The 18,453-nt window shown below is 33.5% G+C and overlaps 1 protein-coding gene across 1 annotated transcript in view; it reads left to right on the top strand.

Annotated features, from left to right (window-relative positions):
- Nucleotides 1-8,124: 8,124 nt before the first annotated feature.
- The window catches only part of LOC134718290 (uncharacterized), a 76,990-nt gene continuing 66,661 nt past the window's right edge, over nt 8,125-18,453 (top strand). Inside the window, exons 1-2 of the mRNA XM_063580784.1 lie at nt 8,125-8,142; nt 9,760-9,931. Coding sequence (XP_063436854.1) covers nt 8,125-8,142; nt 9,760-9,931 — 190 coding nt within the window. The remainder of the gene's footprint in view (nt 8,143-9,759; nt 9,932-18,453) is intronic.

The following is an 18,453-nucleotide window of genomic DNA, read 5'->3' as shown; positions in this document are numbered from 1 at the left end:
ATAAACTGTATATAAAGATACAGGTGTGCAGTATTCTCAGGGGGGAGAACAGGAGAAATCAAAATGACTACAGTGAACAGAATTTCAATATACAAAATTCCAGGAGACAAAAAAAAAGAAACGTAAGATATTGTAGGACATTCACAAGAGTGATACCAAAAATGCACGTGCCATTATCAATGACATTGTGTTTTTCTTTTTCAAGATATATATATAAAATGGCAAGTTGGAATAAGGTAAGAGTTTCTTCTTAAAAATCAATGGGCATGTGACTTATGTTGTCTATAAACTGTACATAAAGATACAGGCGTGCAGTATTCTCAGAGTCAGTGTCATGTGACCTATGTCATGTGACCTATGTCATGTGACCTATGTTGTCTATAAACTGTACATAAAGATACAGGAGTGCAGTATTCTCAGGGGAGAACAGGAGAAATCAGTAATGTTACAGTGAACAGAATCACAAAGGGAAATAACTAATTTTTTAAAACATTTTCAATTGACATTGTATAAGGGATAAATGACATTTTAAGTTTTTTTCTTGTTTCTTTGGTCAAATGTTGGTAAATTGTTTGAAGAATTTTCTGAATGTTATACATATATAATTTTATGAAGTGAACTCCTCTAATTAGATAATAATCTATTTTTATTAAAGGATATATTTCATTACATTTAAAGTTGTTGGCATGGAGAAGTTGCAGATCTATATTAGTTTGTGTCCGTTGACAAATATACAATGATTTTATTTTCTTTTACAGGATATAAGTGCAAGTTCGGATGAGGTAAGTTTTTCTTCTTAAAAGTCATGTGACCTATGTCATGTGACCCATGTTGTCTATAAACTGTACAGAAAGATACAGACGTGCAGTATATTCAGATTCAGTCAGTGTCATGTTTGAGATACAGCAGGTTGGATTTTTTTAATTTGAATTTATTTTCTTTCTAAAATGTAAGCAAAATGTGTACATCATTTTTACAGTATCTATTTAAACAAGAGTAACTTTGTTATAAAGTTTATCTAATTTGCTTGTATACGGTGGAATGTAATAAAAGGACATGGTTAGAGGATAATCAAAATACCGATTTTATCAATTTCAATATTTAATAGTAATGTGACATCATGATTACAACATTAATTAATGTATTTATCATAAAATTACAACTCCTGTATACAAACATATTTAACCCCTCCTCATTCTTTATGTGCCTCTCCCATGTCGGGAGCTTGTTGTTCAGTGGCTATCACTGGTTCTTGTCTGTCATATTTGTTTTTCGTAAATAGATTTGTTATAAATTAGGCTTAAGTTTTCTCAATTGAATTGTTTCATATTTTTTCATGTTGGGGCCTTTATAGCTGACTATACAGTATGGGTTTTTAACCAGATTTTTGAAGTAAAAATCAGTTATCGATTTTTGGATGTACAGCTGTCGTGCGGGCAGGCGGCTGCTAATTAGTGTCCATTCATTTACAAGAAAACGCTTTAAAGATTTTTTTTCAAATTTAGATATGTTGTTTCCTGTGACTAAATGAAGGTCAAGGTCAATTTTCATGATTTTAGCTTTTCTTGATGTTCAGTTATAGCCCTTTCCCAAGAATTCAATTTTTGATGGTTTAATTCATTTCTGTACAAAGGGAAATAACTATTTTTTTTAAAGATTTTTAAAAGACATTGTTTAAATGATAAATGACATTTTATGTGTTTTTCTCGTTTCTCTGGTCAAATGTTGGTAAATTGTTTGAAGAATTTTATGGTAGGTTTGTTTTTTATTCTTTATAAACTTATTTTCTGAATGTTACATATATAATTTTATGAAGTGAACTCCTCTAATTAGATAATAATCTATTTTTATTAAAGGATATATTTCATTACATTTAAAGTTGTTGGCATGGATAGAAAAGTTGCAGATTTATATTAGTTTGTGACAAATGAAAGAAAAAAATTGAACCTATTAATTATATTTGATTATAATTTGACAATAGATATAACATTGTGTTACATCATATCTAATTTTAGAGAACTATTTTTAGTGATTAAATCATATCTAATGTTAGAGAACTATGTTCTACCATATTTCTGTTCAAAGGGAAATAACTAAAACTTATTCAATGAACAAGTAACAAGTCGAGAACTCTAAATTTCCTGACGTCAGAATAAATTTGCATAGTAATTTTCAAAACACAAGGCCCAAATGGCCTTGAAAAACTGACCAATCGACTCAATGAACTACAATGCATTGTGGGCTACTACGAGTTTACTACAACTCGACATGCTCGAAAACACGTGGAATTATTGAAAAAAACTGTCAACTAATATAGAGTCTGGGACTCTCAAAATAAATGTTTTTGTTCTGCGAATATGTTCATTGTAAGATATATAACATAATCTTCAATTTGCATGATTGAAAAAGTATTGCTTACGAGCTTCACTGTTCGACTTTAATTTCTTTCTTGCCTTGTAAAAGAAGTTAAGTAGGTTTTTGTCGAGCCTGCAACTTTTGTTGCAGAAAGCTCGACATAAGGATAGTGATCCGGCGGCGGCGGCGTTAGCGAACTTCTTAAAAGCTTTATATTTTAGCAGGTGAAAGACCTGGATGCTTCATACTTTGTATATATATGCCTCATGTTACGAAGTTTCCGTCAGTCACATGTCCAATGTCCTTGACCTCATTTTCATGGTTCAGTGACCACTTGAAAAAAAAGTTCAGATTTTTTGTAATGTTGAATTCTCTCATATTATAAGTATTTGGTATGTGCGTACCTTGCAAGGTCCTCATGCCCATCAGACAGTTTTCACTTGACCTTGACCTCATTTCATGGATCAGTGAACAAGGTTAAGTTTTGGTGGTCAAGTCCATATTTCAGATACTATAAGCAATAGGGCTAGTATATTCGGTGCATGGAAGGACTGTAAGGTGTACATGTCTAACTGGCAGGTGTCATCTGACCTTGACCTCATTTTCATGGTTCAGTGGTTATAGTTAAGTTTTTGTGTTTTGGTCTGTTGTTCTCATACTTTATGCAATAGGTGTACTATATTTGTTGTATGGAATGATTGTAAGGTGTACATGTCTAGCGGCAAATGTCATCAGACCTTGACCTCATTTTCATGGTTCAGTGGTCAAAGTTAAGTTTTTGAGTTTTGGTCTTTTTATCTAATATTATATGCCAAAGGTCAACTATATTTGGTGTATGGAAATATTTTATGATCTGTATGTCAGTCCAGCAGGTTTCATTTGACCATGACCTCAATTTCACGGTTCATTGCACAATGTTTTTAGTTTTTGTGTTTTGGTCTATTTTTCTTAAACTATAACTATAAGTAATAGGTCAACTATATTTGTTGTATGGAAGCATTGTTAGCTGTACATGTCTGCCAGACATGGTTCATCTGACCTTGACCATATTTTCATGGTTCATTGGTCTTTGTTTAGCTATCTTGGTTAATGTTAAGTTGATGTGACAGTTGTAATAAAGCTTTATATTTAGGACTATCAACATAATATCAATGATTAGTAAAGAAGGCGAGACAATTCAGCGTGTGCACTCTTGTTTTCCATTGTTATGCATTGTACCTGTGCAATAATTTCACGACGTGAAACCGTGAAATTTCGTATGAAGTGATTACTGTCAAGTATGAAATGTAATCTCTTTAAAACATATAAAATGTCATTCCAAAAACAGTTCTGCCTCAAAAAACACAAAAACTGCCACAGAAACACTTCTATATGTACTGGATGTGTAAACTTTTTATCAGGATCTGAACATCATAATATTCAGTATGCTAAAAATAAGTGTTATTAAAGCTCGGACGGTAAATAGCTTAACATATTTTGTAGTTTCATCACTCGATGCATAACATTGAGAATGGAAATTCGGAATGTGTCAAAGAGACAACAACCCGACTATAGAACAGACAACAGCAGAGTCTGTCATAGGTATTTTTATCTTTCGGCTGCTGTCCTGTGCAATATCTCCGATTATATAAATCCTCTGGATCATAGTGGGTGCAATATTACCTATAAAGTTAGAAATACGACGATGAGGTATGAGTGCCAATTGAGACATCTTTCCATTCAATACACAATCTAGTAAAGTAAGCAATCATAGGTTCGTTGCTGAAAAGTAAGCTATAAAGGGACCAAAAATTATTTGTGTAAAATAACATAAAAAAAACGGCCTTATTTTATATACAAAAATAGAAATTTTTATATCCAATGCATAAAAGAAATATAGTAGGTTTAGGTGTAACGGTGCAATTTTCACAAAACATATCAAAACATATCAAATTTCCCACTTTGTCGAACATAAACATGGATAACATCATTAATGATTTTATTAAGATTGACAAATGTTCGAGTCCGAGTCTGTTTAAAATTAAAAAAAAATCTAATATCTCCATTTGAAAAAAGATCTTAGCAAAGACGAAAACCATATGAAACAACAGTTGTTTTCCACTACCGTCAGAGCAAAGGGAACAGTTTGAAAGTGGCAAATACTGAAATATGTCAAAAATCAATACTTTTTGTAAACACTGTCATGTATGTAAATACTTTATAATGGAAACCCGGACTTCTGAGGGATGTTTATATACAAAAATAAGGAGATGGGGTATGATTGCCAAAAGGGACAACTATCCACTTAAGCACAAATAAAGTGGATGTAAGTAATGATAGGCAACTGTAATGCCTTCAACAATGAGAAAACTCCATACCGTATAGTCGGCTATTAATGGCCACGATTGATGATTATACGCTATTGTCTCTTAAAGACAAATATATAAACACATTTTGTCCTCGATTTAAATTACTTTTTAAACATAAAAGTAGGTGCAATATATATTTTTAAACCCAAAAAGTTTAGTGACCCCATCAGATACTTGACAAACTCTTAGTCTTCGTCTTTTGTATGAACACAAAATTCATGGATCACACATTTCTCTTTAACTATCTATACGAAAGTTTCTGCACTCATGAATTTTAGCATCGGCTGTCATGGCTGTAATCGACGGCTAACTTTACACTTGTATGTTTGTCTGATGTGTAGTGTAATTGTGTTTTTCACTGTTGTTTCGTTGCTGTCTGGTGGACAAATACATGAATTCTGCATGTCATCATCAAACACGTGCATAGCTATATATCTGGTAAATCAAACACTTTTTCTTCGCAAAGAGAGAACTCATCATTAATCTGAGCATGGAACGAATACTTTATATCACGAACTATAAATGTGGATACAAAAAATGAAAAACTAAGCGAAATTGTTAATCCCGCATTGCACGACAAAATGTGTTGTATTTAAGTAAGTATCACATGTTCTTGGTTGATTGTAAACACGTAGTAGTCCATAATGCATTGTTGCTCATTTAGTGGATTGGTAAAAAAACCAGGTAACAATAAATTGCGTCACACGTAAATAAACAATTACACGTGCGAGAACATAAATATGCTAATTCATGCATTTCCATATAAGGTAGTGTTCCTGACCTGAGTAATGATAACATCAAAATTTCTTTTTGACTTTTTTTTAAAGTCATGTGTGTTATGAAGGTAGATGTCACAGTTGTTATGTGGTAATTTCTTTTTTGCTGTGTGTGTTAATGTTTATTTTTTTACATGATCCTGTTTGTGTTTCAGATTTGCAAATATCATTTTCATTAATAATTAAAAATGTAGTTTCAATAAATTTTAGGGAGGAAGCTTGATGGTTCGTGGCATTCCCTCTTAATTAGAAAATAATCTATTATAAATATTCAATCAGAATCCCAATTCAGAGCTGTTTTAAGCTTAAATGTTGTGTCCATACTTGTTCAACTGTTCAGGGTTCGACCTCAGGGATGATTCCGCTATACAGTTTAGGGCCGCTTAGCGGCCCTTAAGACAGCTAGCGGCCCCCAAAAATGTTTGTGAATATAAATTCCCAATTCAGGAAAATAAAATAAAAATTGTTTTTTCCGTGAGAGTTTCCGTCACCGATTACGGCAACTATATTTTTTCAGTTTGTCGTCAAAACGTAGCCGCCGGATTCAATTGATTAAAATGTTATGGGAGTAATTTATCTCGTAAAAGAAGATCGCTCAGCAGGTTTATCAAAAACATTTTTTTGGGGACAAAATGGGTGTCAAAGCAGACCTCAGCAAAGAGCAAATTCAAATTTTGATACATTGATGTATAATTTTTATTGGGCGCCGATCTCGTAAAAGCGAACTGCCCAGCAGATTCGGTTATGTAATTTGATTAAAAATTGTTTTGTAAAAGAAATTATTTTATATTTTGCTCTATTTCCTCAAAAGACAAAATTTGAACGTTTTGGAAAATAATGTTGATTATAGACCATTCATGAAATCCATTTGAAACAAGGTGAGTTTATAGAGATGATCTGTTGAAAAAATACCCAATGGATGATTTTTTTCAGTGATTAGTATGGCAAGCCGTTTTGCTATTTAATCTAATTCAAAACTTTATAAGATATCTTATATAATAGTCCATTATATTTCTTATATAGTTTGTAAAATATCTTATATAGTTTATAAGATATCTTATATAGTTTATAAGATATCTTATATAGTTCATGAGATATCTTACATAAATTATGAGATATCTTATATAGTTTATAAGATATCTCATAATTTTCTTTATCAGATATCTTCAAATTATTTAAGCTATCTTATAAACTATGTGATATATCTTATAAACTATATAAGAAATCTTATATCAAGTATATTTATAAGATATCTTATATATTATGTAATATATCTTATAATCGATATTAAATATCTTCTTTATTATATAAGATATCTCATAAAAAAGATTATTTAAGATATCTTATATATGATATAAGATATATTATTATAAGATATATTATTAGAGATATCGTATATAAATTATAAGATATTTCATATAATTTATAAGATATCTTATATAATTTTCGTAATATGATATCCAATAAACTATACAAGATATCTTATATAAAAATATAAGATACTTCATAGTCTTTATGAGATATCTTATAAATTTTAGAAGATAACTTATAAAGTATATAAGATATCTATATAAGTATAAAGTATATAAGATAACTTATAAAGTATATAACATATCTTATAAAGTATATAAGATATCTTATAAAGTATATAAGATATATTATAAAGAATATAGCATATCTTATAAAGTATATAAGATATCTTATAAGTATATAATATATCTTATTATTTGTATATAAGACATCTAAGTATAAAGTATATAAGATATATCTTATAAAGTAATAAGATACATGTATCTTATAAAGTGTATAAGATATCTTATAAAGTATATAAGATATCTTATAAAGTATATAAGATATCTTATAAAGTATATAAGATATATTATGAAGTATATAAGATATCTATTAAAGTTTTTAAACTTTATTAGATATCTTATTAAATATATATGATATCTCATATAATATAAGAAATATCATATAATATATGATATATGATATAGTATATAAGATAGCTTTTAAAAATGAAATAATATAAGTTATTTTATATATTGAATGAGATATCTTATATATTATAAAAGATATCTTATAAAAATCTTATATATGATATAATATATCTTATATATTATGAGATAATTTGAAATTCGAATCAATAGCCAAACTGCTTGCCATAGGTTTATGTTTGCTGGTATATATGTTTTTGTAATAGGCCTCGTTTACCAAAGTTAAGATGATAGTGCATCATGTGCAATGATGATCATGTATTACAACTTCCCTGGTCTGAATCCAATAACTTCTTTAATCAGTGTACATGGTGAAACTTTAAAATATACATTTCCGTTTTTACAAGAAAAGGATATTATTTTTTCTTAGATTGTATGCATAAAAAAATCCCAATTGGGATAAAAATTCCCAATTTGATGTTCAAGGGACCCATTTGAAAACACCTGAAATCATCCCTGGACCTATGCAGGAAAATCTGGTTTGCTGTCACTTGACAGCCTCTTGTTCTTATTGTTGAAGGCCGTACCGTTGCCTATAATTGCTTACATCCACTTCATTTGAACTTAAGTTCATAGTTGTCTCATTGGTAATCATATCTCCTTATTTCTATAAATATACAATGATTTCATTTTCTTTTACAGGATATAATGGCAAGTTGGGATGAGGTAAGTTTTTCTTCTTAAAAGTCATTGTCATGTGACCTATGCCATGTGTCCCATGTTGTCTATAAACTGTACATAAAGATACAGGTGTGTAGTATTCTCAGAGTCAGTCAGTGTCATGTGACCTATAAAATGTGTCATGTGATCTATGTTGTCTACAAACTGTACATAAAGAAACAGGCATGCAGTATTCTCAGTCAGTCAGTCATGTGACATATGTCATGTGACTTATGTTGTCTATAAAATGTACATAAAGATACAGGTGTGTAATATTCTCAGAGTCAGTCAGTGTCATGTGACCTATGTCATGTGACCTATGTTATAAAGATACAGGTGTGCAGTATTCTCAGGGGGAGAACAGGAGAAATCAAAATGACTACAGTGAACAGAATTTCAATATACAAAATTCCAGGAGACAAAAAAAAAGAAACATAAGATATTGTAGGACATTCACAACTCTTTATGTCGAAGAAAATCTGACAACGCCATGGAACAAAATGAAAAACAATCAAAATTCAACGGTCTACATTAGTCATTTCAGTGCCATTTATCAGTCAGAGCTCAGACATAAACAAGTCGATTTTTGTTTTTGACTAAAAAATAAGTCGAAACATGTATTTATTTTAAAAATGTAGTTCAATTTTAGACTTATCTAAGTCAGAAAACGACAGACTTGTTTAGGTCTATTTATGTTGGTGAAAAAACTTAATGTTACTTTGTGGCCAAACTACACCACCTATGACAGCAAAAACCTGTATGAGAGTTCACAACGACTTGAGTTATCTATATTTAATTATCTAATTGACCATCCTTACTAAACACAGATGTTTTACCTCATTAAGTGTGATTCCAGGTGGTTGCATTGTAAGGTTAATTAACATTATCTCTGATTTTTTAGACTCGCATTCATATTTTTCTTAAGAAGAAAAAGCATTGTCTTTCAATGTTGTCTTTATTTGATTTAGATGCATGACCTTTTTATAAATATGCGTGGGTCTTGAAGTTAACTAATTTTGATAACTTATCGACTTGTAGGAGTCGATATTTGGAACTTTTTGATTCTGGTCGATTATTTCTTGCTTAACAATATTTGACTTATTCAAGTCATATTTTGTCTTACATTAAAGGGAGACAAATCCTAAAACTTACAAATTTAGACCATTATGAGTCAAAAGCAGATTCAGACTTATTTATGTCTGAGCTCTGACTGTTTATAGCTGACTATGCCATATGGGCTTTGATCATTGTTGAAGGCTGTACAGTGACCTATAGTTGTTATTTTCTGTGTCATTTTGTCTATTTTGTAGAATTGACTCATTGGCAATCATACCACAATTTCTTTTTATATTCAAAACATTACATAAAAAAGTAAATATCGAGCAACACAAACCTCAACAAAAACTTAGGCTGATCTCAAAACTGATGCATAATACAATTGTCTACAGACTTTTCTAAAAAAAAACTGAATTTATACACAACATTTCACTCCTTCTTGGTAATCACTGTATTTGGTATAAACTGTTGAAACTGTAAAAATGTAGCTTGTTAAATTCAATTATTACATTTATGATACATTTGTATGTTCTAGAGGAAAATGTAAAAGCTTTGTTTTGCTTACAGAAACTTCTTACAGCTGCAGAGTATGGGGATATAAAAGAGGTAGAATTATGTGTAAAGAACAGAGCTAACTTGGAATGTAGAGATAAAGTAAAATGTTTAACACATTTACAGATATTTATTATATATAGTACACATAATGTGGATCAGTTAAACACTGCCCTTGTTAGTGTTAGTGATTCAGTGTACAATCTATTTATTGCAAATACTCTTGTCTTCAAAATATTAAGAAACATAGTATTATGATATATTGTGATTAACTTTATTACACTGATGAATATCACTCCAGTTTGTATGTCTGATACTTCTAAACTGTATACAATTGAAATATTGATTTACTTTATTACACGTAACATAGTATTCTACACAAAAAACATTACTTTGGTTCCAAAAAAATCTTGCATGACCATGACTTGAGACATGACACCTGACCATAAAACTTTCATTGACCACTCCTGTTCTAAACATGACATGTTACCCCTGATTGTACAACATTCATTAACCACTTCTGTACTGAACATTACATGTGACACCTGATCATAAAACCTGCATTTACCACGCTTGAACTGGACATGACATGTGACCCCTGATCAAACCACATACATTTACCTCTCCTGTACTGAATATGACATGTGACACCTGATCATACAACCTGCATTTACCACTCTTATACTGAACATGACATATGACACCTGATCCTACAACATGCATTTACCACTCCTGTACAGAACATGACATGTGACACCTGATCATACAACATGCATTTACCACTCCTGTACAGAACATGACATGTGGCACCTGATCATACAACATGCATGTACCACTATTGTACTGAACATGACTTGTAACACCTGATTATACAACATTCATTTATCACTCCTGTACTGAACATGACATGTGACACCTGATCATACAACATGCATTTACCACTCCTGTGCAGAACATGACATGTGACACCTGACTATACAACATTCATTTATCACTCCTGTACTGAACATGACATGTGACACCTGATCTTACAACATGCATTTACCACTCCAAAACTGAACATGACATGTGACACCTGATCATACAAAATGCATTTACTACTATTGTACTGAACATGACACGTGACACCTGATTATACAACATACATTTATCACTCCAGTACTAAACATGACATGTGACACCTGATCATACAACATGCATGTACCACTATTGTACTGAACATGACTTGTAACACCTGATTATACAACATTCATTTATCACTCCTTTACTGAACATGACATGTGACACCTGATCTTACAACATGCATTTACCACTCCAAAACTGAACATGACATGTGACACCTGATCATACAACATGCATTTACTACTATTGTACTGAACATGACACGTGACACCTGATTATACAACATACATTTATCACTCCAGTACTAAACATGACATGTGACACCTGATCATACAACATGCATGTACCACTATTGTATTGAACATGACATGTGACACCTAATTATACAACATACATTTACCACTCCAGTACTGAACATGACATGTGACACCTGATCATACAACATGCATTTACCACTCCTGTGCAGAACATGACATGTGACACCTGATTATACAACATTCATTTACCACTCCAGTACAAAACATGACATGTGACACCTGATCATACAACATGCATGTACCACTATTGTACTGAACATGACATGTAACACCTGATTATACAACATACATTTACCACTCCAGTACTGAACATGACATGTGACACCTGATCATACAACATGCATTTACCACTCCTGTACAGAACATGACATGTGACACCTGATCATACACCATGCATTTACCATTCCAGTACTAAACATGATATGTAACACCAGATCATACCACATACATTCATCCCTACAGTACTAAACATGATATGTAACACCTGATTATACAACATTCATTAATCACTCCTGTACTGAACATGACCTGTGACCCCTGATCATACACCATGCATTTAACACTCCAGTACTGAACATGACTTGTGCCATCTGATCATACAACTTTCATTTACCACTCTTGTACTGAACATGACATGTGACACCTGATCATACAACATTGCTTTACCACTCTTGTACTGAACATGACATGTGACACCTACATGGTGTCACTCTTAAACTCAACACCAACATGTGACATAGCAATGACACTCTTATACTCAACATCAACATGTCACTTAGCAATGACACTCTTATAGTCAACACTAACATGTGACATCGCAATGACACTCTTATAGACAACACCAACATGTGACATAGCAATGACACTCTTTACCTCAACACCAACATGTGACATGGCAATGACCCTCTTAAAGTCAACACCAGCATGCGACATAGCAATGACATTCTTATACTCAACACCAACATGTGACATAACAATGACACTCTTATACTCAACACCAACATGTGACATAGCAATGATACTCTTTACCTCAACACTAACATGTGACATAGCAATGACATTATTATACTCAACACCAACATGTGACATAACAATGACACTCTTATATTCAACACCAACATATGACATAGCAATGACACTCTTTACCTCAACACCAACATGTGACATAGCAATGACATTCTTATACTCAACACCAACATGTGACATAGCAATGACATTCTTATACTCAAAACCAACATATGACATAGCAATGACATTCTTTACCTCAACACCAACAGTTGACATGGCAATTACTCAACACCAACATGTGACATAGCAATGACACTCTTTACCTCAAAACCAACAGTTGACATGGCAATGACACTCTTATACTCAACACCAACATGTGACATAACAATGACACTCTTATACTCAACACCAACATGTTACATAGCATTGACACTCTTATACTCAACACCAACATGTGACGTAGCAATGACATTCTTATACTCAACACCAACATGTGACATAGCAATGACACTTTTCACCTCAACACCAACATGTGACATGGCAATGACACTCTTATACTCAACACCAACATGTGACATAACAATGACACTCTTATACTCAACACCAACATGTGACATAGCAATGACAAGCTTATACTCAACACCAACATGTGACATAACAATGACACTCTTATACTCAACACCAACATGTGACGTAGCAATGACACTCAAATAGTCAACACCAACATGTTACATAACACTCTTATAGTCAACACTAACATGACACTTAGCAATGACACTCTTATACTCAACACCAACATGTGACAGAGCAATGACACTCTTTACCTCAACACCAACATGTGACATAGCAATGACACTCTTATAGTCAACACCAACATGTGACATAACAATGACACTCTTATACTCAACACCAACATGTGACGTAGCAATGACACTCTTATAGTCAACACAAACATGTGACATAACAATGACACTCTTATACTCAACACCAACATGTGACGTAGCAATGACACTCAAATAGTCAACACCAACATGTTACATAACAATGACATTCTTATACTCAACACCAACATGTGACATAGCAATGCCATTCTTTACCTCAACACCAACAGTTGACATGGCAATTACTCAACACCAACATGTGACATAGCAATGACACTCTTTACCTCAACACCAACAGTTGACATGGCAATGCTACTCTTATACTCAACACCAACATGTGACATAACAATGACACTCTTATACTCAACACCAACATGTTACATAGCAATGACACTCTTATACTCAACACCAACATGTGACATAGCAATGACATTCTTATACTCAACACCAACATGTGACATAACAATGACATTCTTATACTCAACATCAACATGTGACATAGCAATGACACTGTTTACCTCAACATCAACATGTGACATAGCAATGACATTCTTATAGTCAACACCAACATGTGACATAACAATGACACTCTTATACTCAACACCAACATGTTACATAGCAATGACACTCTTATACTCAACACCAACATGTGACATAGCAATGACATTCTTATACTCAACACCAACATGTGACATAACAATGACATTCTTATACTCAACATCAACATGTGACATAGCAATGACACTGTTTACCTCAACATCAACATGTGACTTAGCAATGACATTCTTATACTCAACACTAACATGTGACATCGCAATGACACTCTTATAGACAACACCAACATGTGACATAGCAATGACACTCTTTACCTCAACACCAACATGTGACATGGCAATGACCCTCTTAAAGTCAACACCAGCATGTGACATAGCAATGACACTCTTATACTCAACACCAACATGTGACATAACAATGACACTCTTATACTCAACACCAACATGTGACATAGCAATGATACTCTTTACCTCAACACTAACATGTGACATAGCAATGACATTATTATACTCAACACCAACATGTGACATAACAATGACACTCTTATATTCAACACCAACATATGACATAGCAATGACACTCTTTACCTCAATACCAACATGTGACATAGCAATGACATTCTTATACTCAACACCAACATGTGACATATCAATGACACTCTTTACCTCAACACCAACATGTGACATATCAATGACACTCTTATAGTCAGCACCAACATATGACATAGCAATAACATTCTTTACCTCAAAACCAACAGTTGACTTGGCAATTACTCAACACCAACATGTGACATAGCAATGACACTCTTGACCTCAAAACCAACAGTTGACATGGCAATGACACTCTTATACTCAACACCAACATGTGACATAGCAATGACATTCTTATACTCAACACCAACATGTGACATAGCAATGACACTCTTATAGTCAACACCAACATGTGACATAACAATGACACTCTTTACCTCAACACCAACATGTGACATATCAATGACATTCTTATACTCAACACCAACATGTGACATAGCAATGACACTCTTATACTCAACACCAACATGTGACATAGCAATGACACTCTTATACTAAACACCAACATGTGACATAGCAATGACACTCTTATAGTCAACACCAACATGTGACATAACAATGACATTCTTATACTCAACATCAACATGTGACATAGCAATGACACTCTTATAGTCAACACCAACATGTGACATAACAATGACATTCTTATACTCAACATCAACATGTGACATAGCAATGACACTGTTTACCTCAACACCAACATGTGACATAACAATGACATTCTTATACTCAACACCAACATGTGACATAACAATGACATTCTTATACTCAACACCAACATGTGACGTAGCAATGACATTCTTATACTTAACACCAACATGTGACATAGCAATGACACTCTTATACTCAACACCAACATGTGACGTAGCAATGACATTCTTATACTCAACACTAACATGTGACATAACAATGACATTCTTTTACTCAACACCAACATGTGACATAGCAATGACACTCTTATACTCAACACCAACATGTGACATAACAATGACACTCTTATACTCAACACCAACATATGACATAGCAATGACATTCTTATACTCAACACCAACATGTGACATAACAATGACATTCTTATACTCAACACCAACATGTGACATAACAATGACATTCTTTTACTCAACACCAACAGGTGACATAGCAATGACACTCTTATACTCAACACCAACATGTGACATAACAATGACACTCTTATACTCAACACCAACATGTGACATAGCAATGACATTCTTATACTCAACACCAACATGTGACATAACAATGACATTCTTATACTCAACATCAACATGTGACATAGCAATGACACTGTTTACCTCAACACCAACATGTGACATAGCAATGACATTCTTATACTCAACACCAACATGTGACATAGCAATTACACTCTTATACTCAACACCAGCATGTGGCATAGCAATGACACTCTTATAGTCAACACCAACATGTGACATAACAATGACACTCTTATAGTCAACACCAACATGTGACATAGCAATTACACTCTTATAGTCAACACCAACATGTGACATAGCAATGACATTCTTATAGTCAACACCAACATGTGACATAGCAATGACATTCTTATAGTCAACACCAACATGTGACATAGCAATGACACTCTTATAGTCAACACCAACATGTGACATAGCAATGACATTCTTATAGTCAACACCAACATGTGACATAACAATGACACTCTTATAGTCAACACCAACATGTGACATAGCAATGACATTCTTATAGTCAACACCAACATGTGACATAGCAATGACACTCTTATAGTCAACACCAACATGTGACATAGCAATTACACTCTTATAGTCAACACCAACATGTGACATAGCAATGACATTCTTATAGTCAACACCAACATGTGACATAGCAATGACATTCTTATAGTCAACATCAACATGTGACATAGCAATGACATTCTTATACTCAACACCAATATGTGACGTAACAATGACATTCTTATACTCAACACCAACATGTGACGTGGCAATGACACTCTTATACTCAACACCAATATGTGACGTAACAATGACATTCTTATACTCAACACCAACATGTGACATAGCAATGACACTTTTTACCTCAACACCAACATGTGACATAGCAATGACACTCTTATAGTCAACACCAACATGTGACATAACAATGACACTCTTATACTCAACACCAACATGTGACGTAGCAATGACACTCTTATAGTCAACACCAACATGTGACATAACAATGACACTCTTATACTCAACACCAACATGTGACGTAGCAATGACACTCAAATAGTCAACACCAACATGTTACATAACAATGACATTCTTATACTCAACACCAACATGTGACATAGCAATGCCATTCTTTACCTCAACACCAACAGTTGACATGGCAATTACTCAACACCAACATGTGACATAGCAATGACACTCTTTACCTCAACACCAACAGTTGACATGGCAATGCTACTCTTATAGTCAACACCAACATGTGACATAACAATGACACTCTTATACTCAACACCAACATGTTACATAGCAATGACACTCTTATACTCAACACCAACATGTGACATAGCAATGACATTTTTATACTCAACACCAACATGTGACATAACAATGACATTCTTATACTCAACATCAACATGTGACATAGCAATGACACTGTTTACCTCAACACCAACATGTGACATAGCAATGACATTCTTATATTCAACACCAACATGTGACATAACAATGACACGCTTATACTCAACACCAACATGTGACATAACAATGACACGCTTATACTCAACACCAACATGTGACATAACAATGACACTCTTATACTCATTACCAACATGTGACATAGCAATGACACTCTTATACTCAACACCAACATGTGACATAACAATGACAAGCTTATACTCAACACCAACATGTGACATAACAATGACACGCTTATACTCAACACCAACATGTGACATAACAATGACAAGCTTATACTCAACACCAACATGTGACATAACAATGACACGCTTATACTCAACACCAACATGTGACATAACAATGACACTCTTATAGTCAACACCAACATGTGACATAGCAATGACAAGCTTATACTCAACACCAACATGTGACGTAGCAATGACACTCTTATAGTCAACACCAACATGTGACATAGCAATGACAAGCTTATACTCAACACCAACATGTGACATAGCAATGGCACTCTTTACCTCAACACCAACATGTGACATAGCAATGACACTCTTATAGTCAACACCAACATGTGACATAACAATGACATTCTTATAGTCAACACCAACATGTGACATAGCAATGACACTCTTATACTCAACACCAACATGTGACATAGCAATGACACTCTTATAGTCAACACCAACATGTGACATAGCAATGACACTCTTATAGTCAACACCAACATGTGACATAGCAATGACACTTTTATAGTCAACACCAACATATGACATAACAATGACAAGCTTATACTCAACACCAACATGTGACATAACAATGACACGCTTATACTCAACACCAACATGTGACATAACAATGACAAGCTTATACTCAACACCAACATGTGACATAACAATGACAAGCTTATACTCAACACCAACATGTGACATAACAATGACACGCTTATACTCAACACCAACATGTGACATAACAATGACACTCTTATACTCAACACCAACATGTGACATAGCAATGACATGCTTATACTCAACACCAACATGTGACATAACAATGACACTCTTTACCTCAACACCAACATGTGACATAGCAATGACATTCTTATACTCAACACCAACATGTGACATAACAATGACACTCTTTACCTTAACACCAGCTTGTGACACATCAATGACACCCTTTACCTCAACACCAACATGTGACATAGCAATGACACTCTTATACTCAACACCAGCATGGGACGTAGCAGTGACACTCTTATAGTCAACACTAACATGTGACATAGCAATGACACTCTTATAGTCAACACCAACATGTGACGTAGCAGTGACACTCTTATACTCAACACCAACATGTGACTTAGCAATGACATTATTACACTCATCACAAACAAGTTACAGATCACACTTATAGGCAATGCAAACTTGAAAAAAATACAAACATGGCTTATTGCAGTTTTTCACTTATACTCACCACAAACATACACCATTGCTATATTACCCTTATACTCACCACAAACATACACCATTGCTATATTACCCTT

The sequence above is a fragment of the Mytilus trossulus genome, chromosome 5 (genome assembly GCF_036588685.1).
Source record: "Mytilus trossulus isolate FHL-02 chromosome 5, PNRI_Mtr1.1.1.hap1, whole genome shotgun sequence".
Classification (NCBI taxonomy): domain Eukaryota; kingdom Metazoa; phylum Mollusca; class Bivalvia; order Mytilida; family Mytilidae; genus Mytilus; species Mytilus trossulus.
This window is presented reverse-complemented; position numbering and strand designations above follow the sequence as displayed.